Raw genomic sequence first — 22,944 nt, 5'->3', positions numbered from 1 at the left:
CACCAGCGCTGCAGGCCGAAGCACCAGCGCTGCAGACCGAAGCACCAGCGCTGCAGACCGAAGCACCAGCGCTGCAGACGGAAGCACCAGCGCTGCAGGCCGAAGCACCAGCGCTGCAGTCCGAAGCACCAGCGCTGCAGACCAAAGCACCAGCGCTGCAGACCGAAGCACCAGCGCTGCAGACCGAAGCACCAGCGCTGCAGACCGAAGCACCAGCGCTGCAGACCGAAGCACCAGCGCTGCAGACCGAAGCACCAGCGCTGCAGACCGAAGCACCAGCGCTGCAGACCGAAGCACCAGCGCTGCAGACCGAAGCACCAGCGCTGCAGACCGAAGCACCAGCGCTGCAGACCGAAGCACCAGCGCTGCAGACCGAAGCACCAGCGCTGCAGGCCGAAGCACCAGCGCTGCAGGCCGAAGCACCAGCGCTGCAGGCCGAAGCACCAGCGCTGCAGACCGAAGCACCAGCGCTGCAGACCGAAGCACCAGCGCTGCAGACCGAAGCACCAGCGCTGCAGACCGAAGCACCAGCGCTGCAGACCGAAGCACCAGCGCTGCAGACCGAAGCACCAGCGCTGCAGACTGAAGCACGTTTAATAGACGAGAGTCTGCTTCGCGGTTGGTAATATCTCAGCTGGATTCCAGCCAAAGGTTTGAGGCCTGTGCGCAACCCACCCACACTTGGCAAAGCCATCCGTCACAGCGCAAAAAGAATGGCTGAATTCAAAGTACATACGATTTGCTTCCATCGGAGATGAGTTTCTGTTGTAGTTCGATGTGCTCTTGCTCCTTTGCGTACTCCACCACCAAAGTGTGGCCCAGGAATTGGATCTGGTGCAGCCTGGTCAGAGCCTGAAAACACATTGGAGAAAAACACAACACCGGATTGGTGAACGGCCAAGGTGTTACACGGGGGGGGGGGTGTCAGTGGAAACCGGCCCCTCAGTCACATAAGGAGATAGGCGGACAGGGTGAGCAAAAGATCGATCCAAGAGGCAGGTTTTAAGGCGTGTTTGAAAGGCGGAGAGAGATGGGGAGGTTTATGAAAAATGAAAATCGCTTATTGTCACGAGTAGGCTTCAATGAAGTTACTGTGAAAAGCCCCTAGTCGCCACATTCCGGCGCCTGTCCGGGGAGGCTGGGACAGGAATCGAACGGTGCTGCTGGCCTGCTTGGTCTGCTTTAAAAGCCAGCAATTTAGCCCAGTGAGCTAAACCAGCCTCCTATTTATTTGTTCATGGGACATGTGTGTCGCAGGCTGCGCCAGTATTTATGGAGGAAATTCTGGAGTTCTGGGCCCAGGCATCTGAGGCATAGACGTCAGTGCCAGTGGGGAATGGTGACCAGGGGTGCACAAACCAGATATCCTTTCAAAAGATCACTCTGATTTAGTGCTTTGCAATATACAACCTTCGTCAGCTGAAGGGAATGACATCTAAATAAACTGCAACCTTGAATTACAAAGTCACCAAAATGACAAACACATTGAATTTTGGAATTGTTACGACTAAGAGGCATTTAGCCAATTGAGTCAGTTGCTGCTGCTCAAACTTCAACAGTCACTGAGACTGATGCAAGTTTTAATTTTCAACATTTTTATCGAGTATTTGGCCTCTCAGAATCTCACTGTACAGAGGGGCTATTCGGACAATGTGTAAGGAGCGACTTTACAAACCAGCGATTCAGCTCATCCCGTTCCTCTGCCCTCTCCGTATAGTCCCACGAATGATATCATTTCTTTTGAAAGTTATTATTGAATCTTTCAGAAAGCATATTAAACTCGTTGTATAAAAAAACTTTCTCATCTCCCCCTCTGCTTCTTTTACCCATTCTCTTCAATCTGTGTCCCTCTGGTTACCCTCCCTCCTGTCACTGGAAACAGTCTCATGGACAATTAGGGATGGGCATTAAATGCTGGCCTATCCAGAGACTCTCACATCCTATCCATGAATAAAAAATGTTACTCCTTATATCAAAATCTTCCATGATTGTGAAATGAGTTAATAAATCTGCCAAAACCTCTCTGCTCTAAGAACTGCAATCACACAGTCTCCAGTCAGTCTTTTTATGGTATTGCTGCCTAATCATGGATGGCTTCACTAATCATGGATGACCACAGGAGCCACTAATAAGCAGTTGCCCTCCTGGTCTGAGCTCAGATGGGCGGCACGGTAGCACAGTGGTTAGCACTGTGGCTTAACTGCTCCAGGGTCCCAGGTTCGATTCCCGGCTTGGGTCACTGTCTGTGCGGAGTCTGCATGTTCTCCCCGTGTCTGCGTGGGTTTCCCCCGGGTGCTCCAGTTTCCTCCCACAAGTCCCGAAAGATGTGCTGTTAGGTCATTTGGACCTGAAAAGGCGCGCCAGAATGTGGCGACTAGGGGCTTTTCACAGTAACTTCATTGACAGTGTTAATGTAAGCCTACTTGTGACAATAAAGATTATTATTACTGGATACTGCGTGACATGACATTAATTGCCCATAAAGCCAGGATCTGCTGCTTATGCAGAACTGCTTTTAAACAGTTGACCGTGAGTTGCCTTCTTTTGCAACCCTCTGAAAGAGCAGTTGAGGCCACAGTTTTGTCAAATCCAACGGACTACTCGTTCGACAGTGCAGCACTCCCTCAGTACTGACCCTCTGACAGTGCGGCACTCCCTCAGTACTGACCCTCTGACAGTGCGGCACTCCCCCAGTACTGACCCTCTGACAGCGCAGCACTCCCTCAGTACTGACCCTCTGACAGTGCAGCACCCCCTCAGTACTGACCCTCTGACAGTGCGGCACTCCCTCAGTACTGATCCTCTGACAGTGCAGCACTCCCTCAGTACTGACCCTCTGACAGTGCGGCACTCCCTCAGTACTGACCCTCTGACAGTGCGGCACTCCCTCAGTACTGACCCTCCGACAGTGCAGCACTCCCTCAGTACTGACCCTCTGACAGTGCGGCACTCCCTCAGTACTGACCCTCTGACAGTGCGACACTCCCTCAGTACTGACCCTCTGACAGTGCAGCACTCCCTCAGTACTGACCCTCTGACAGTGCGGCACTCCCTCAGTACTGACCCTCTGACAGTGCGGCTCCCTCAGTACTGACCCTCTGACAGTGCAGCGCTCCCTCAGTACTGACCCTCTGACAGTGCAGCACTCCCTCAGTACTGACCCTCTGACAGCGCAGCGCTCCCTCAGTACTGACCCTCTGACAGGGCAGCACTCCCTCAGTAATGACCATCTGACAGTGCAGGACTGTCAGCAGTGTGATCTTTGTGTAATGACTTATTTGTGAAAAAAAACTTACCTTAGCAGCTGCTTGGGCGGATGTAAAAGTCGCAAACGCTGTATGTTTCTGTAAAAGAAGAACATTGTAATTTTAGCAGAGATTTGAGAATAGAATGATTAATTGCTCGTTAGAATCAGGAAACCAATTCCTCAGAAGGATTGTTCTGGAACCGATGTGGAGTGGGGCGAAGTTTCCCAATGTCTGTAATCAGCATTCCCACATTAATTCCGAACAGAACCGGAGCAGAAACAAAATCAGAGTCGGTACGTGAGGCAGAGAAAGTGCTTGTGGTCACTTTGACTCTGTGGCAACTACCAGCTGACCCACTTCAGGAGGGCAGTTAAGAGTCAGCCATGTTTGCTTGGGACTGGCGTTCCAAACCCAGACAGGTCAAAATAACAAAACATTGTGCATTTCGCGGTTCAAGATATTGTAAAGCCGAACGAAGCAAATTAAATACATGCAAAGTAGAGCCACTGGTACAATGCAGTAACTGATGTGCCTCAGGGCGACTCCCCAACAGTGCAGCTCTCCCTCAGTACTGACCCTCTGACAGTGCAGCATTCCCTCAGTCTGACCCTCTGACAGTGAGGCTCTCCCTCAGTACTGACCCTCTGACAGTGCGGCACTCCCTCAGTACTGCCCCTCTGACAGTGCGGCACTAGCTCAGTACTGACCCTCTGACAGTGCAGCACTCCCTCAGTACTGACCCTCTGACAGTGCAGCGTTCCCTCAGTACTGCCCCTCTGACAGTGCGGCACTAGCTCAGTACTGACCCTCTGACAGTGCAGCGTTCCCTCAGTACTGACCCTCTGACAGTGCAGCGCTCCCTCAGTACTGACCCTCTGACAGTGCAGCGCTCCCTCAGTACTGACCCTCTGACAGTGCAGCACTCCCTCAGTACTGACCCTCTGACAGTGCGGCACTCCCTCAGTACTGACCCTCTGACAGTGCGGCACTCCCTCAGTACTGACCCTCTGACAGTGCGGCACTCCCTCAGTACTGACCCTCTGACAGTGCGGCACTCCCTCAGTACTGACCCTCTGACAGTGCAGCACTCCCTCAGTACTGACCCTCTGACAGTGCAGCGCTCCCTCAGTACTGACCCTCTGACAGTGCAGAACTCCCTCAGTACTGACCCTCTGACAGTGCAGCACTCCCTCAGTACTGACCCTCTGACAGTGCAGCACTCCCTCAGTACTGACCCTCTGACAGTGCGGCACTCCCTCAGTACTGACTCTCTGACAGTGCAGCACTCCCTCAGTACTGACTCTCTGACAGTGCAGCACTCCCTCAGTACTGACCCTCTGACAGTGCAGCACTCCCTCAGTACTGACTCTCTGACAGTGCAGCACTCCCTCAGTACTGACCCTCTGACAGTGCGGCATTCCCTCAGGACTGACCCTGACAGTGCGGCACTCCCTCAGGACTGACCCTGACAGTGCGGTGCTGCCTCAGCACTGACCCTGACAGTGCGGCGCTCCCTCAGTACTGACCCTCTGACAGTGTGGCGCTCCCTCAGTGCTGACCCTCTGACAGTGCAGCACCCCCTCAGTACTGACCCTCTGACAGTGCCGCACTCCCTCAGTACTGACCCTCTGACAGTGCCGCACTCCCTCAGTACTGACACCAAGAGGGAGCTTCTCACCGAGTCAGGTAGAGTTTGGATGGCAGGTTGCCTTCCAGCCAGGACAATGGGTTTTCAGACAATCTGACAGCGTCTTGCTCACTTTCAGGGGTCAGATTTTTATCATCGGATTGATTTACAGAAAATCTGAATTAAAATTCACTATGGGATCTGAAGTCTTGTTCACTGATATGTCACTCCTGGCAGCAGAATTACCGATTTCGTAACATGAGTCTGACAGTACACTCTATACCGGAGAGGGGTTAAACGTGAAGGAACTGTTCAAGGATGTGATCACAATACCATTAAAACAGTAATACAACTTTACTGTGCACCTACCAGTCTTCCTTTGTCTGATAATACTCGCACCGACTGCGCTCCAAAATATTTCAGCAGCTCCACCTTCTCCTTTTGTGCGAGTTCGGATGGAAGGTGGCGAACCAGAATTGTCTTCTTGCTCTTTGTTTGAACAGAAACATTCTCTGCAGAGAGTGCAGCAGCCATAGCCCCAGAAATCTGAAGAAACACATGTCATTAGACAGAAGGCCAACATTGCATTTAAACCAGACACTTGACACAATGCCTGAGAATTAAACTGACACTGGACACGGGGCATTGGAATTAAACGGGCACTGGGCCCTGGAATTAAATTGACACTGGGTCCTGGAATTAAACTGACACTGGACAGGAGGCCTGGATTTAAACTGACACTGGACAGGAGGCTCTGGATTTAAACTGACACTGGATACAGGCCCCTGGAATTAAACTGACACTGGATACGGGCCCCTGGATTTAAACTGACACTGGATTGGGCACCTGGATTTAAACTGACACTGGACAGGAGGCCTGGATTTAAACTGACACTGGACAGGAGGCTCTGGATTTAAACTGACACTGGACAGGGGGCTATGGATTTAAACTGACACTGGATACGGGCCCCTGGAATTAAACTGACACTGGATACGGGCCCCTGGATTTAAACTGACACTGGACAGGGGGCTATGGATTTAAACTGACACTGGATACGGGCCCCTGGATTTAAACTGACACTGGACAGGGGGCTATGGATTTAAACTGACACTGGACACAAGACGTGGATTTAAATTGACACTGGACACGGGGCTCTGGATTTAAACTGACACTGGATACGGGGCCCTGGATTTAAACTGACACTGGATACGGGGCCCTGGATTTAAACTGACACTGGATACGGGGCCCTGGATTTAAACTGACACTCTGAAAGAGCGCTGAAAGAGTGCCACACCCTGCCCACCTGCCACCCACTCCCCTCCCTTCCTTCCTCCCTCTACCCACTCCCCTACCCACCCGTTCCCTATCCCCTCCCCCCTACACACTTCTCACCCCCCCATCCCCACTCCCGCAACCCACTCCCCACCTCACCCCCCCATCCCCACTCCCGCAACCCACTCACCACCTCACCCCCCAACCCACTCCCCTCCCCACATGCCCCCAATCCACTCCCCACCCACCCCCAATGCACTCCCCTCCACAACCCCCCTCCCTCCTACCCCCACTCACTCCACTCCCCTCCTCACCCCCCCACCCACTCCCCTCCTCACCCCTACCCACCCACCTCCTCACCCCCCCCACCCACCCCCCTCCTCACCCCCCCACCCCCCACCCACCCCCCACCCACCCCCCTCCTCACCCCCCCACCCACCCCCCTCCTCACCCCCCCACCCACCCCCCTCCTCACCCCCCCACCCACTCCCCTCAACTCCCCACTCACTCCCCTCCTCACCCCCCCACCCACTCCCCTCCTCACCCCCCCACCCACTCCCCTCCTCACCCCCCCCACCCACTCCCCTCCTCACCCCCCCACCCACTCCCCTCCTCACCCACTCCCCTCCTCACCCCCCACCCACTCCCCTCACCTCCCCCACCCACTCCCCTCACCTCCCCCACCCACTCCCCTCACCTCCCCCACTCCCCTCCTCACCCCCCCCCCACTCCCCTCATCTCCCCACCCACTCCCCTCACCCACTCCCCTCCTATCCCCACCCACTCCCCTCACCTCACCCACTCCCCTCCTATCCCCACCCACTCCCCTCCCTTCCTCCCTCTACCCACCCGTTCCCTATCCCCTCCCCCCTACACATTTCTCACCCCCCCATCCCCACTCCCGCAACCCACTCCCCACCTCACCCCCCATCCCCACTCCTCACCCCCCCAACCCTCCTCACCCCCCACCCCCCCCAACCCACTCACCACCTCCTCCTCACCCCCACCCACTCACTCCCCTCCTACCCCCACTCACTCTCCTCACTCACCCCCCACCCACTCCCCTCCCCCTCACTCCCCCCTACCCACCCCCCTCCCCCTCACTCCCCCTACCCACCCCCCTCCCCCTCACTCCCCCCTACCCACCCCCCTCCCCCTCACCTCCCCCACCCACTCCCCTCACCTCCCCCACCCCCTCCCCTCACCTCCCCCACTCCCCTCCTCACCCCCCACCCACTCCCCTCATCTCCCCACCCACTCCCCTCACCCACTCCCCTCCTATCCCCACCCACTCCCCTCACCTCACCCACTCCCCTCCTATCCCACCCACTCCCCTCCCTTCCTCCCTCTACCCACCCGTTCCCTATCCCCTCCCCCCTACACATTTCTCACCCCCCCCTCCCCACTCCCGCAACCCACTCCCCACCTCACCCCCATCCCCACTCCTCACCCCCCCAACCCTCCTCACCCCCCCCCCCCCCCCAACCCACTCACCACCTCCTCCTCACCCCCACCCACTCACTCCCCTCCTACCCCCACTCACTCTCCTCACTCACCCCCACCCACTCCCCTCCCCCTCACTCCCCCCTACCCACCCCCCTCCCCCTCACTCCCCCCTACCCACCCTCTCCCCCTCACTCCCCCCTACCCACCCTCCCCCCCCTCACTCCCCCCTACCCACCCCCCCCCCCCTCACTCCCCCCTACCCACCCCCCCCCCTCTCACTGCCCCCTATCCAGCCCCCTCCCCTCACTGCCCCCTATCCACCCCCCTCCCCCTCACTCCCCCCTACCCACCCCCCTCCCCCTCACTCCCCCCTACCCACCCCCCTCCCCCTCACTCCCCCCTACCCACCCCCCTCCCCCTCACTCCCTCCTACCCACCCCCCCCCCCCTCACTCCCTCCTACCCACCCTCTCCCCCTCACTCCCCCTCCCTCTCACTCCCCACCCCCCCCCCCACTCCCCCCCCCCACCACTCCCCACTCCCCACCGCCACCCCCTCCCCCCTACCCACCCCCCTCCCCCCCCCCTCACTCCCCCCTACCCACCCCCCTCCCCCTCACTCCCCCCTACCCACCGCCACCCCCTCCAAACCCAGCTAATTCCCCCATGAGCAGCCCATCTCTGGACAGGGGGAGGAAGCCCTTGCAGACCCTGGGGATGGGGGATATGTTGGGGTGTCAGTGATGGGCTTTTGGGGGTTTCGCGGCTCCTCCGCGTTGTTTCCAACCACACTCACCGGAAGTTGCTCCGCAGCCACTGCACAGGCAGTTCCGGTGATGCGTCACGCTGAGCAGCCAATGTGGTTAGAGGGGGCGGGGCTAATGACGTGCCGGTGTCAGTTCGGGGGTGGGGCCGATACAGGGGCGGAGCCAATGCGGGGAATGGACCAGCAGTGGGCGGGGCCAATGCGGGGGATGGGCCAGCAGTGGGCGGGGCCAATGCGGGGGATGGGCCCGCAGTGGGCGGGGTGCTGAGCATGCGCAGTGTCAGCGCGCCGCGCCGTTATCGCCATAGCAACGGGAAGCTTGCTGGATCGCGGCGGTTCCGGCACCAGGCCGCCGGCAATGGCGTTCGCCAGGGACGGGTGGTGGCAGAACTGCCCCGCCGTGAGTGAATGTGGGGCAGCGGCGGGGCGCGGCGGACCGGGGAGGGGGGTTCGGGTGTGGGAGGGGCCTCGGTGTGGGAGGAGCCTCGGTGTGGGGGGCCTCGGTGTGGGAGGAGCCTCGGCGAGGGAGGGGCCTCCGTGTGGGAGGAGCTTTAGTGAGGGAGGTGCCTCCGTGTGGGAGGAGCTTTAGTGAGGGAGGAGCCTCCATGTGGGAGGAGCCTCCGTGTGGGTGGGTTCTCCGTGTGGGAGGAGCCTCAGTGTGGGACAGCCCTCAGTGTGGGAGGAGCCTCAGTGAAGGAGGGCCCTCAGTGTGGGAGGAGCCTCGGCGAGGGAGGGGCCTCCGTGTGGGAGGAGCTTTAGTGAGGGAGGTGCCTCCGTGTGGGAGGAGCTTTAGTGAGGGAGGAGCCTCCATGTGGGAGGAGCCTCCATGTGGGTGGGGTCTCCGTGTGGGAGGAGCCTCAGTGTGGGACAGGCCTCAGTGTGGGAGGAGCCTCAGTGAAGGAGGGCCCTCAGTGTGGGAGGAGCCTCAGTGTGAGACAGGCCTCAGTGTGGGAGGAGCCTCAGTGAAGGAGGGGCCTCAGTGAGGGAGGGGCCTCAGTGTGGGCAGGGTCTCAGTGTGGGAGGACCCTCAGTGAAGGAGGGCCCTCAGTGTGGGAGGAACTTCAGTGAGGGAGGGGTATCAGTGTGGGTGGGGTCTCAGTGTGGGAGGACCCTCTGTGAAGGAGGGCCCTCAGTGTGGGAGGAGCCTCAGTGAGGGAGGGACCTCCATGTGGGCGGGGTCTCAGTGTGGGAGGACCCTCAGTGAAGGAGGGCCCTCAGTGTGGGAGGAGCCTCAGTGAGGGAGGGACCTCAGTGTGGGCGGGGTCTCAGTGTGGGAGGAGCCTCAGTGTGGGAGGAACTTCAGTGAGGGAGGAGCCTCAGTGTGGGCAGGGTCTCAGTGTGGGAGGACCCTCAGTGAAGGAGGGCCCTCAGTGTGGGAGGAGCCTCAAGTGAGGGAGGGGCCTCCGTGTGGGCAGGGTCTCAGTGTGGGAGGACCCTCAGTGAAGGAGGGCCCTCAGTGTGGGAGGAACTTCAGTGAGGGAGGAGCCTCAGTTTAGCGGGGCCTTAGTGTGGGAGGGGACTCAATGAGGGAGGAGCCTCAATGAAATGAAATGAAAAATGAAATGAAAATCGCTTATTGGCACAAGTAGGCTTCAATTAAGTTACTGTGAAAAGCCCCTAGTCGCCACATTCCGGCGCCTGTCCGGGGAGGAGCCTCAGTGTGGGAGGAGCCTCAGTGTGGGAGGAGTCTCAGTGTGAGAGGAGTCTCAGTGTGGGAGGAGCCTCAGTGTGGGAGGAGTCTCAGTGTGGGAGGAGTCTCAGTGTGGGAGGAGCCTCAGTGTGGGAGGAGCCTCAGTGTGGGAGGAGTATCAGTGTGAGAGGAGACTCAGTGTGGGAGGAGTCTCAGTGTAGGAGGAGCCCCAGTGTGGGAGGAGCCTCAGAGTGGGAGGAGCCTCAGTGTGAGAGGAATCTCAGTGTGCCAGGAGCCTCTGTGCGGAGCAAGGGGCCAAACAAGCAAATACATGAGCAAAAGCAGAATGGGGCGTTGTGAATAGTGTTCTTACAGTGAACAGATCAGTTTGTGGGGGAGCCGTTGAGGCGTCTAGTAGCTGTGGGGAAGAAGCTGTTCCTATATCTGGATGTGAGGGTCTTCAGACTGCTGTATATTCTGCCTGATGAGGGTCTAGAAGAGGGCAATGCTTAGGTGTGAGGGGGTCTCTGATAATGCTGTCTGCCCTCCTGAGGCAGCAGGAGGTGCATATAGAATCAACAGTGTGGGATCCTCCTGGTCATGATGCCCGCACTGACAGCCGCTTCCACTGCCTCCCAGGCAGCACTGCTGACCCTGCGGCTGGTGCTCCTACTCCCTCGGGGAACAAGGTGCCCCACCTCTCATCCACAACATCGAGAAACTTTGTGAAGTCGGCAGGCCCAAAGCAAGGAGCAGGTCTGCGCGCTGGCATGCCTGTGAGTTGACTTGGAGTGAGTGGTGAGGGAGCGTTTCAAAGCAGTTCCTTGTTAGAGGTGAGGTGCTGAGCTGTGAGTCCGCGAATCAGATGGCGAGGGAGTCAGTGATGTCGAGAATCTCATGGGGGCTCATTTTTGGCATTAAGTGCCGTTGACGATGTTACATTCACCCTACACAGAGCCTCTCACCACACCCCATCTAATTTTTTCCAATTTTCACAGATGCACCATAGGAAGCATCCTATCTGGCTGCATCACAGCCTGGTATGGCAACTGCTCGGCCCAAGACCGTAAAAGTTGTGAACACTGCCCAGTCTATTACACAAATCCACCTCCCATCCATTGACTCCATCTACACCTCCCGCTGCCTGGGGAAAGCGGGCAGCATAATCAAAGACCCCTCCCACCCAGTTTACTCACTCTTCCAACTTCTTCCATCGGGCAGAAGATACAAAAGTCTGAGAACACGCACAAGCAGATTCAAAAACAGCTTCTTCCCCGCTGTTACCAGACTCCTGAATGACCCTCTCATGGACTAAACTGATCTCACCACACATCTTCTCTACTGAGTAGTACTACACTCTGTATGCTTCACCCGATGCCTGTGTCTATGTATTTACATTGTGCATTTATATATGTTCTATGTTTTTTCCCATATGCAAAGAACTGTCGACTGTACGCAGAACAATACTTTTCACTGTACCTCGGTACACGTGACAATATATCCAATCCTATCCAATCCTTCTCCAACCCCAACTCCTCCTCTCACTTAGCCTTTATACCCTCCACAGACACAGCCTCTTCCGACATAATTCTACCATAAATCCCTGACGTACTTCCCTGCTCCATCCCTGCCAGCGACAAAACCCTCTCCAGCAGGGGCAGCAGGGTAGCATGGTGGTTAGCATAAATGCTTCACAGCTCCAGGGTCCCAGGTTCGATTCCCGGCTGGGTCACTGTCTGTGTGGAGTCTGCACGTCCTCCCCCTGTGTGCGTGGGTTTCCTCCGGGTGCTCCGGTTTCCTCCCACAGTCCAAAGATGTGCGGGTTAGGTGGATTGGCTATGCTAAATTGCCCGTAGTGTCCTAATAAAAGTAAGGTTAAAGGGGGGGGGGGGGTTGTTGGGTTATGGGTATAGGGTGGATACGTGGGTTTGAGTAGGGTGATCATGGCTCGGCACAACATTGAGGGCCGAAGGGCCTGTTCTGTGCTGTACTGTTCTATGTTCTATGTTCAAAGAGGCAGGAGGCACAGCAAGGAATGTCAGAAAGGCCTTTTTAGTGAAGTTACAAACCTGTAGGTTACCAAAAACATCCACCTGTGAGAGCTTAGATTTCTCCGACAACTTAACAGATATCTTTGCAGCATCCTTGAGCACGGGTGAGGTCCCGGAGGACTGGAGAATTGCTAATGTTGTCCCTTTGTTTAAGAAGGGTAGCAGGGATAACCCAGGGAATTATAGACCTGTCAGTTTGACGTCAGTGGTAGGCAAACTGTTGGAGAAAATACTGAGAGATAGGATCTATTCACATTTGGAAGAAAATAGACTTATCAGTGATAGGCAGCATGGTTTTGTGCAGAGAAGGTCATGTCTTACAAACCTAATAGAATTCTTTGAGGAAGTGACAAAGTTAATTGATGAGGGAAGGGTTGTAGATGTCATATACATGGACTTCAGTAAGGCGTTTGATAAAGTTTCCCATGGCAGGTTGATGGAAAAAGTGAAGTCGTATGGGGTTCAGGGTGTACTAGCTAGATGGATAAAGAACTGGCTGGGCAACAGGAGACAGAGTAGTGGTGGAAGGGAGTGTCTCAAAATGGAGAAAGGTGACTAGTGGTGTTCCACAGGGATCCATGCTCGGACCATTGTTGTTTGTGATATACATAAATGATCTGGACGAAGGTATAGGTGGTCTGATTAGCAAGTTTTGCAGATGATACTAAGATTGGTGGAGTTGCAGATAGCGAGGCGGACTGTCAGAATACAGCAAAATATAGATAAATTGGAGAGTTGGGCAGAGAAATGGCAGATGGAGTTCAGTCCAGGCAAATGCGAGGCGATGCATTTTGGAAGATCTAATTCAAGACCACTATACAGTCAATGGAAGAGTCCTGGGGAAAATTGATGTACCGAGAGATCTGGGAGTTCAGGTCCATTGTACCCTGAAGGTGGCAATGCAAGTTGATAGAGTGGTCAAGAAGGCATACAGCATGCTTGCCTTCATCGGACGGGTTATTGAGTACAAGAGTCGGCAGGTCATGTTACAGTTGTATAGGGCTTTGGTTAGGCCACATTTGGAATACTGCGTGCAGTTCTGGTCGCCACATTACCAGAAGGATGTGGATGCTTTACAGAGGGTGCAGAGGAGGTTCACCAGGATGTTGCCTGGTATGGAGGGTGCTAGCTATGAAGAAAGGTTGAGTAGATTAGGATTGTTTTCGTTGGAAAGACAGAGGTTGAGGGGGGGGACCTGATTGAGGTCTACAAAATTATGAGAGGTATGGACAGGGTGGATAGCAACAAGCTTTTTCCAAGAGTGGGGGGGTCAATTAATAGAGGTCACGATTTCAAGGTGAGAGGGGGAAAGTTTCAGGGAGATATGCATGGAAAGTGTTTTACGCAGAGGGTGGTGGGTGCCTGGAACGCTTTGCCAGCGGAGGTGGTAGAGGCGGGCATGATAGCATCATTTAATATGCATCTGGACCGATATATGAACGGGCGGGGAACAGAGGGAAGTAAGTCCTTGGAAAATAGGCGACAGGTTTAGATAAAGGATCTGGATTGGCGCAGGCTGGGAGGGCTGAAGGGCCTGTTCCTGGCTGTAATTTTCTTTGTTTGTTCTTTGTGTAACTCCTCCTGGGCAGCACGGTAGCACAAGTGGATAGCACTGTGGCTTCACAGCGCCAGGGTCCCAGGTTAGATTCCCCGCTGGGTCACTGTCTGTGCGGAGTCTGCACGTTCTCCCGTGTCTGCGTGGGTTTCCTCCGGGTGCTCCGGTTTCCTCCCACAGTCCAAAGACGTGCAGGTTAGGTGGATTGGCCGTGATAAATTGCCCTTAGTGACCAAAAGTTTAGGATGGGTTATTGGGTTACGGGGGTAGGGTGGAGGTGAGGGCTTAAGTGGGTCGGTGCAGACTCGATGGGCTGAATGGCCTCCTTCTGCATTGTATGTTCTATGTTCTCACAAATCGCCCTTTCAAAACAAGTCCCTCCCCTCTCATCACCACCTGCAGGGCCTCCCACAATACCAAGGGCAACACCTCCCCATTCTTCTCAAACTCCACATACGCAACCATCACTCTGGCCACCTTCACACAAAATCCCAAATCTGCTAACAGCCCAACATCCAAACTCCACGTCGGGTCCTGGGTCGGCCCCACCTCCAAGAGTACATCCACCAAGTGCAGGGTGGAATAATCCACTTTCCTTAACCCTGTTAGCAGAGGCCTACCTATCACAAGAAACCATAGAATCCTAGAATCCCTGCAGTGCAGAAGGAGGCCATTCAGCCCATCGAGTCAGCACCGACCCCCCTCCCCATGTAAGAGCACCCCACCTAAGCCGAACCCCCACCCTATCCCCATAACCTCACCCAGGGGCAATTTTCACCCAGACAATCCCCTAGCCTGACCATCTTTGGGACTGTGGGAAGAAACTGGAGCACCCGGACGGAACCCACACAGACACAGGAGTGCAAACTCCACACAATCTTCTGAGGTTGGAATCAAACCCGGGTCCCTGGCGCTGTGAGGCAGCAGTGCTAACCACTGTGCCACTCCCCATGCACGAGTACATGATGTGCACTGGAGAGGAAAAGGAAAATTCCCTGCACCAGGATGTAAAGACCGCTCCGGATCCGCTTCATCCATCTTCCCTGTGAACGCCGCCAGTACCTTTGCTACTCCCGAAAGGCCCAATGACTTTGGCTTAGACCGATCCAACTTAGGGTTCAGAATGAAATTCAAATCTTTCCACAAAGCCAACTGGTGTGTGTACATGCCTGATATGACAGCCAGCATTCTCTTCATGAACTCTACACTATCCCAGTTTAGAGTTTACATGCTCGCTAAAACCACTGACTTGTCCTCCAACACCCGCATAACTATGACATACCTGCCACTGTGGTCCACTACCACCTTCCCCATCTGAAACCAAACCATTTTATTAAATAGTATCGTGTGTGGTTCCACCCCCCCCCCCCCCACCACCCCCCAAGACCTGCTGACACAGCCTGAGTGGAACACCTGACTCACCCAACTCTTGGGGTGCCTAATCCTAATCTGATCCTTCACCAGCAGGTGGGTCTCCTGAAAAAGCACCACATCAGCCCTCCAACTCTTCAAATTATATAAAACTCTCGCTCGCTTCACTGGGCCTCCCAACCCCTGCACATTCCACCTAACCAATCAAACAGGGCGTCTCTCACCCATGCTCCCCTTCAAGTCAGCCATTTCCACCGAGAGGGAATCTCCCCTCCATTCCCCATATTGCTAAAACCATAGCCCACTCAAGACGGCAGCTAGCCCCACCCTCCTGATGGGACAAAGAACAAATCCGTCACTGCCAACACGCTACCCCCCCCCCCCCCCTCGCCCATCCCAGAAATCCCGCAGCTACTTCCTCTCCAACCAACACCGCTCTCCTCCATCCCCTTCCCCACATTATTCCCACCTTCTAGCCTCATCAATACATGTCTAAACAGGTCCAGCAAGCTGCAGCCCCTCCCCCACCTCACTCCGTTCACTAGCCAACCTCAGCCTGCTAGCGAGATCGACACCCCTCCCCAGAGCCCACATTGCACAAATAAACAACCCACTAAAGAAAGAAACTGAAAAAACGATACCACCACATTTGGAGAAAGTTCCCACCCCCTCCCTCAACCCTGAATCTAGCTCACACCCCTCCCCACCTCCACAACCAAATACTCCTCTAAACCACAAATGTCCACCAAACCGAGAAAACGGCACAACCAGGAGAAAAAGCCCCAAACGAACCACATCGATTTCAATTAACAACAACTCTGTACATACAAGAAAAAGGGAGAAGAGGAACAGGGGAAAATAAAACAACAAACGCCCCGATACAAATCCGTCCCAATCATCAGCAAAGCCTCTTGCAAACCAACTCAGTTCAGTCCAAGTTATTGAGCCTGAATTTAATCCTTCGCTTCCTCTGTCGTCTCAAAGAAATGGTCCTTGCCATTATGCCTAACCCTGAGCCTCACTGGGTACGCCACACCAAACGACATACCACCCTTAAAAAAGGACTGGCTACACCTTATTAAAGGCCAACCGCCTCCTTGCCAATTCTGCCACGACATCTTGGTACATCGAATACTGCTGCCTTCCCACCGAACCTCCAGATTCTCCTTGGCCCACTTCAGGACCCTCTCTTACATCTGACAGCTGTGAAAATATGCTATCACCACTCATGATGGCTCATTGGCCCGTGGTTTCGCCCCATACAGCTCAATCTTTTGTCCTTTACATTCATCTGAAAGATCACATGACGCCTTGGTTTAATCATTCCAAAAAGGCACCTCATAATAACGTGATCCCTCCTCAGTGCATCACTGAAATGTCAGCCTTGACAATGTACTTTTCTAAAAGAGAAGGGGAGAAGGGAAACTTGCTTTCTACAGAAAATCCACTCAGTAATCTTTCCCCCTATCCTGATCATAATCATAACCTTTCCGTTTTCTCTGGTTGTTTGATGGTTTTGTATATTTCACAGATCTCCAAAGCTGCGAGACGGCCAGTGGACAGAAGTCACCTTGTGTCTCCTTCAAAATCATTAATAGTGTCTTGTGGAGTGATGGACAGTACATTCAAAAAGAAGAAACTGGAGGAAATTGTGGCAGTAAACTTATCTGAACAATTTCTGAAAAATCTGGGCAGCTTACTGAATTGTTCTGCTCTGAAGGTTTGCCTCCTGGCCAGGAACTACATCACTAAATTTCACGCGCTCATAAACTGCCCCAATTTAATCAAGTTGGATCTCCATGGAAACCATGTAAGTGATAAATGATCTGTGTTCAATAAAACATTTTTCACACAACTGGAAATTTTGAACTCTGACAGACCAGTCCATAAACAATGCAGCTATCAAAAGCTGTGCACAGTAAGAGATACTGAGTGAGAGTTATTGAATTCCTTATGAACAAGAACTGTTGACAGGACGCGCTCCTCATCATCAGCTCTGTAAATCCCAAAGAACCTGACTGGCAATGCAGTACATGGAGAAGCCGTCTCAATGAAGTCACTTGGAGGGACAAAGTTCCACCGAAGGTCCAGGTCTCCACTGGGAAGGAGGGTCTGGTGTGGAACCATGGCTTTCAGCATGGTGAGCTTTGATCCTAGCAGTGTCAGCTGGGGATATGTTGAGTGGAGGCTTTATGTTTAGAACATTACTAGCTGTGTATTGCTGCTTCGGATAACACAAGCTGCTACTTGATGCAGTCTTAACTAAAGGATGCTCCAGACTCTGAAATGAGTTCAACGTGTTTATTGAACTATTAACACAGTTCTCAAATGAGTTTGAGTCTCTGCTAATCTAACTGTAGTAACTCATGATGTGGAGATGCCGGCGTTGGACTGGGGTGAGCACAGTAAGAAGTCTTACACACTTGATTCAAACACGAGCTTTCGGAGCGCAGCTTCTTCCTCAGATTCACCTGAGGAAGGAGCTGCGCTCCGAAAGCTCGTGTTTGAATCAAACCTGTTGGACTTTAACCTGGTGTTGTAAGACTTCTTACTGTAGTAACTCAGTCTAACTGTACCAGCTTGCTCTAAGCCACGTGCTGGGTGTGATGCTGCTGATCAACCCTGTCTATCTCTCTAGATGACTGTCTGGAAAGAGGCAGGGTGTGAGTGCCTCATCCCTTTTATAGTGTTTATGTCATGCCCCCTAGTGGTGATGCCACCTCTGAGTGTCCTGACCACCCATTGGTTGTGTCCTATTCTGAATGTTCATTGGTTGCATGTTTGCATATCATGACATCTCCTCCTTTTTGCTTTGTTTTTTTTTGGATGTATATAGATATGAATGTATCTGTCTAATGTGACTGACTGAGGAATACAGAACAAACAAAACAAATGCTCATAAGTCCAGTCTCTGAGGCTTGCGTCTGATCCTCGTCGACGCCGGAGAGATGGTGGAGGGGATGACGGTGTCTTGACAGGCGAGTGGGAGGCACGACTGGTGGCCTCGTGGTTCGAGGTGTCTGGAGGTGGCAATTCAACATGTGGAAATGGAGGGGAAAGTAGTTGTGGGCAAGCAACTTTTCGCAGTGACCTTCGATTCCTTCGCACAATGAAGCCATCAGCCATACGTATGAGATAGATCTGGGCGTGGCCTGTCGAACAACGACAGCCGGAGCAGACCACCCACCATCCGATATTTCGATCCTGACCGTGTCGGCCGGGGATAGCACATCCAGATCGGTGACATGTGCGTCATAGCCCTGCTTCTGGCTGTCGCGAAGCTGCTGCATCTTCTGCAGCACCGGGAGGTGATCAAGGTTGGGCAGGTGTATGGCTGGAAGCATCGTCCGCAGGTCCCTGTTCATCAGCAATTGAGCTGGAGACATGCCAGTGGACAAGGGAGTCGCCGGTATGCAAGTAGTGCAAGGTGTATGTCGGAGGTGGAGTCCGAGGCCTTGCGGATGAGCTGCTTAATGATGTGCATCTTTTTTTCGACTTTGCCATTTCACTGCGAATAGTGCGGGCTGGAGGTGACATGCCTGAAATTGTAGCTCTTGGCAAACGTGGACATTCCCGACTGTGGTAGCACGGGGCCATTGTCGCTCATCGCGGTGTTCGGGATGCCATGCTGTGAGAATGTCTCTTTATACGCTTTGATGACGGTCCGTGAGGTGAGGTCTGGCAGCTTCAGCACCTTAGGATAGTTCGAAAAGTAATCGATGATTAAGATATAGTCGTGACCATTCGCATGGACTAGGTCAATGCCAACCTTGGACCATGGGGAGGTCTCTAGGTTGTTTGGTTGGAGCGTCTCCTTGCTCTGCGCTGGTTGGAACCTCTTACAGGTTTCGCAGTTCAGAACCATGTCCATGATTTCCTGGCTAATGCCGGGCCAGTAGACATGGCCCTGCATCTGCACTTTTTTACGCCCAGGTGTCCCTCATGAATCTGGAGCAGCACCATGCTCTGGAGACGTAGCGGGATGACTATCTTGTCCAGCTTGAGCAGGATGCCATTGATCAGCGTCAGGTCATCCTTGACGTTGTGGAATTGAGGGCATTGCCCTTTCTGCCAGCCATTGCTGAGGCTGTGAATGACTTGCTGCAACAGGGGGTCTTTCGCCGTCTCTTCTTGGATGAGAACAATCTTCTCATTTGTTGCCGGGAGACTGCTTGCACACAGTTGTACCTGCAATTCAATGTGCTGGATGATCTCCAGTGGTTCACTGGGTGCATCGACGGAGCGGGACAATGCACGGCGATGATGAGCTCCTTGCCAGGCATGTACACCAAACTGAAATCATACCTCCAGAGTGATGGAACCATCTATTCTCCAGACACGTGTTTCCGATGTGAATCTAGGCTTTAATCGATTTACTTCAGAGCCAGCCTGTTACCTGTCGATAAACTCGTAGTGAACTCAGGCTGACTCTGGACACGGGTATTTATACAGCTGCACTAGGGGGAGGAGTCGTGGGCGGAGCCAAGGGTGGAGCCCAGTACAAGTTCCTGAGTGCTCCCAGCACTAATCCCCCTAGTGGTAGGATAGCGCTACTGCGCTTACAAAGACAGTGTGAATTACATATATATTTTTTTAATTTTAGAGTACCCAATTATTTTGGGTATTATTTCCAATTAAGGGGAAATTTAGCGTCGCCAATCCACCTACCCTGCACATCTTTTGGGTTGTGGGGGTGAAACCCACGCAGACACGGGGAGAATGTGCAAACTCCATACGGACAGTGACCCAGGGCCGGGATTCAAACCTGGGTCCTCAGCGCCGTAGGCGACAATGCTAACCACTGTGCCACCGTGCTGCCCGTGAATTACATATATACATCTATATTACATTCACCACATTCACCCCCTTCAAAAAAAATCAAGTCCGGCGGGAGTGGTGGTCTAGTCTATAAAGTGGCTGGATGGGTGTAGTGTGCTGGGGTACGATGGGGGACTCCAGGGAGGGTTGTATCCGAGCTTCATACTCTCCTGGTTCGACCGGGGACTGGGGGCGCTGGGGGCTGGCCGGCGCGGGGGCGCGGAACTGGTGGAGCGAGCTCGTGGGCTCGGGAGCGCAAGGGGGCGGCAGCATGGGGTGTAGGGTGAGAGGTCCTTCTGTGGGGGTAGAGGGGGCGCTGGATCCGGCGGGTGCCAGATCCCGGAGGGATACAGTGTCTTGACGGCCGTCGGGGAACTCGACAAATGCGTACTGGACGTTGGAGTGGAGCAGGCGCACCTTCTCAACAAGGGGGTCGGTTTTGTGCGCCCTGACGTGTTTCCTCAGGAGTACGGGGCCCGGCGTCCTCAGCCATGCCGGAAGTGAGACCCCCGTGGTAGTGCCCCTGGAAAAAATGAAGAGCCTCTCGTGAGGGGTCTGGTTGGTCGCCGTACACAAAAGGGACCTAATAGCGTGCAGCGCGTCTGGGAGGACTTCCTGCCACTGGGAGACTTGGAGCTTTCTAGACCGGAGGGTCAGTAGGACGGTCTTCCAGACCGTCGCGTTCTCCCTCTCCACCTGCCCGTTCCCCCTGGGGTTGTAGCTGGTAGTCCTGCTCGAGGCAATGCCCTTTTCGAGCAGGTACTGACGCAGCTCGTCGCCCATGAAGGACGAACCCCGGTCGCTGTGTACATAGCTGGGGAAACCAAACAGGGTGAAGATGCTATGCAGGGCCCTAATGACTGTGTGGGGGGTCATGTCGGGGCACGGGATAGCGAATGGAAATTGTGGATTACTTTTAAATCGGTCGATCTGCACGCTGGCGCATGTCCCGCGGGATAGGGCATCCGGAGGCTCGTTGAGCTTCCCGGGTCGATATTTGATATCGTAATTGTAGGTGGAGAGTTCGATCCTCCACTTCAGAATTTAATCGTTTCTTATTTTGCCCCTTTGCGAGTTGTCGAACATGAAGGCAACCGATCTTTGGTCGGTGATGAGGGTGAACCTCCTACCTGCGAGGTAGTGCCTCCAGTGACGGATAGCCTCCACAATGGCTTGTGCTTCTTTCTCGACTGAAGAGTGTTGGAGTTCTGAAGCGGAGAGGGTACGGGAGAAAAATGCAACTGGTCTCCCTGCCTGATTTAACGTGGCTGCAAGAGCTACCTCTGAGGCGTTGCTCTCTACCTGAAATGGGGTGGATTCATCCACCGCTCGCATAGCCGCTTTGGCGATGTCCTCCTTGATGCCATCGAAGGCCTGGCGTGCCTCGGCTGACAGGGGAAATCGTGTGGTCCTAAAGAGTGGGCGGGCTTTGTCCGCATATTGAGGGACCCACTGGGCGTAGTAGGAAAAAAATCCCAAGCACCGTTTGAGGGCCTTGGGACAATGAGGGGTCCGGGTCAGGGCCCAGGACTCCGTTTTCCACGACATAGCCGAGGATGGCTAGTCTGGATGTGCGGAAAATGCATTTCTCCTTGTTGTACGTGAGGTTCAGTTTCTGTGCCGTCTGGAGAAAACGGTGGAGGTTGGCGTCGTGGTCCTGCATAGCCGCAGATGGTGACATTGTCCAAGTACGGAAACGTGGCCCGCATCCCGTACTAGTCCACTATTCGGTCTATTGCTTGTTGGAACACCGAGACCCCATTAGTGATGCCGGAAGGGACCCGGAGGAAATGGAAGAGGCGGCCATCGGCCTCGAATGCCGTGTAGTAGTGGTCCTCCGGGCGGATTGGGAGCTGGTGGTATGCAGACTTCAGATCCACAATGGAAAAGAGCCGGTACAGGGTGATCTGGTTTACCATGTCTGCAATCCTGGGGAGGGGATACACGCCGAGGAGCGTAAATCTATTTATAGTCTGACTGTAGTCGACCACCATACGGAATTTTTCCCCGGTCTTAACGACCACCACCTGAGTTCTCCAGGGACTATCGCTGGCCTCTATAACCCCCTCGCTGAGTAGCCTTCGGACCTCTGCTCTGACAAATACCCTATCCTGCAGGCTATACCGCCTGTTACGAGTGGCTACGGGTTTACAGTCCTTAGTGAGATTGGCAAAGGGGGGGGGGGGAATTCGCAGCGTAGCGAGGCTGCAGATCGTGAGTGGGGGCAGGGGTCCTCTTAAGCTGAGGGTGAGGCTCTTGAGGTTGCATTGGAAGTCTAGGCCTAATAAGAGTGGCGCGCAGAGTTCGGGCAAAACGTAGAGTTTGAATTTCGAGTAACTAGCGCCTCGGATTGTGAGTGTCGCGGCGGTGCGCCCCTGGATCTGGACCGAGTGGGAGTCTGAAGCGAGCGCAATAGATTGCTGCACGGGGAAAACGGGGAGCGAACAGCGTCTTACCAGGTCTGGATGTATGAAGCTCTCTGTGCTCCCGGAGTCGAAGAGGCATGGCGTTTTGTACCCGTTGATATGGACCTCTGCCATCGAGTTTCGTAGATTCTTTGGTCGTGATTGGTCCAGGGTGACCGCGCTGAGTTGCGGGTAGTCGGCGTCTCGATCAGCTGTGCTGGAGTGGCCCCGTGATGACTGCCCTCTGAGTCCATAGTTTAATTCGAATTCCTCCGCTGAATTGTCCGAGCGCAGAGATGCCGATCAGGCCCGTGGATCGCACGTGGCGGGCGGTGAGGAAGATGGCATCCAAGATGGCGGCCCCCATGAGTCGCACGTGGCCGGCCGCGTGGTGGAGGTTTTCCAAGATGGCGGCCCCCATGAATCGCACGTGGCTGAAGGGGGCGGAGTTGGGGCATAGGTCGCAGCGTTTCGGGCCCCGCGAGCCTGCGGGTGTGGGGAGCGATTACTTCGTGCCGGTGGGGAGTTGGAAACTGGGGCCCTTTTAGCGAGGCACACTCTTGCGTAATGGCCTTTCCGCCCGCAGCTGCTGCAGGTCGCGTTGCGGGCCGGGCAGTGCTGCCGCGGGTGCTGATTCTGGCCGCTGAAATGGCAGGCTGGAGCAGCATAGTGGCTGGCTAGAGCAGCATAGTGGCTGGCTGGAGCAGCATAGTGGCTGGCTGGGGCAGCATGGTGGCTGGGCGGCCGCGTAGCACAG

The 22,944-nt window shown here is 54.6% G+C and overlaps 2 protein-coding genes across 4 annotated transcripts in view; one reads left to right on the top strand and one right to left on the bottom strand.

Moving 5' to 3' along the window:
* The window catches only part of rnpc3 (RNA-binding region (RNP1, RRM) containing 3), a 31,622-nt gene extending 23,208 nt beyond the window's left edge, over nt 1-8,414 (bottom strand). Inside the window, exons 1-4 of the mRNA XM_038793411.1 lie at nt 8,388-8,414; nt 5,245-5,421; nt 3,297-3,344; nt 737-852 (exon numbers count right to left, since the gene is read on the bottom strand). Of these exons, the coding sequence (XP_038649339.1) occupies nt 737-852; nt 3,297-3,344; nt 5,245-5,409 (329 nt within the window). The 5' untranslated portion in view covers nt 5,410-5,421; nt 8,388-8,414. The remainder of the gene's footprint in view (nt 1-736; nt 853-3,296; nt 3,345-5,244; nt 5,422-8,387) is intronic.
* Nucleotides 8,415-8,666: 252 nt separating this feature from the next.
* LOC119964303 (leucine-rich repeat and IQ domain-containing protein 3-like) overlaps nt 8,667-22,944 on the top strand; it is an 87,940-nt gene continuing 73,662 nt past the window's right edge. For 2 of the 3 annotated variants that reach the window (XM_038793588.1, XM_038793586.1), the window contains exons 1-2: nt 8,667-8,757; nt 16,496-16,774. In XM_038793588.1, coding sequence (XP_038649516.1) covers nt 8,716-8,757; nt 16,496-16,774 — 321 coding nt within the window. In that variant the 5' untranslated portion in view covers nt 8,667-8,715. The remainder of the gene's footprint in view (nt 8,758-16,495; nt 16,775-22,944) is intronic. The other variant, XM_038793587.1, reaches the window with a different exon arrangement.

This window comes from Scyliorhinus canicula, chromosome 4, assembly GCF_902713615.1.
Source record: "Scyliorhinus canicula chromosome 4, sScyCan1.1, whole genome shotgun sequence".
Classification (NCBI taxonomy): Eukaryota; Metazoa; Chordata; class Chondrichthyes; order Carcharhiniformes; family Scyliorhinidae; genus Scyliorhinus; species Scyliorhinus canicula.
Note: the sequence above shows the minus strand (reverse complement) of the source record. Positions and strands in the feature narration are given on the sequence as shown.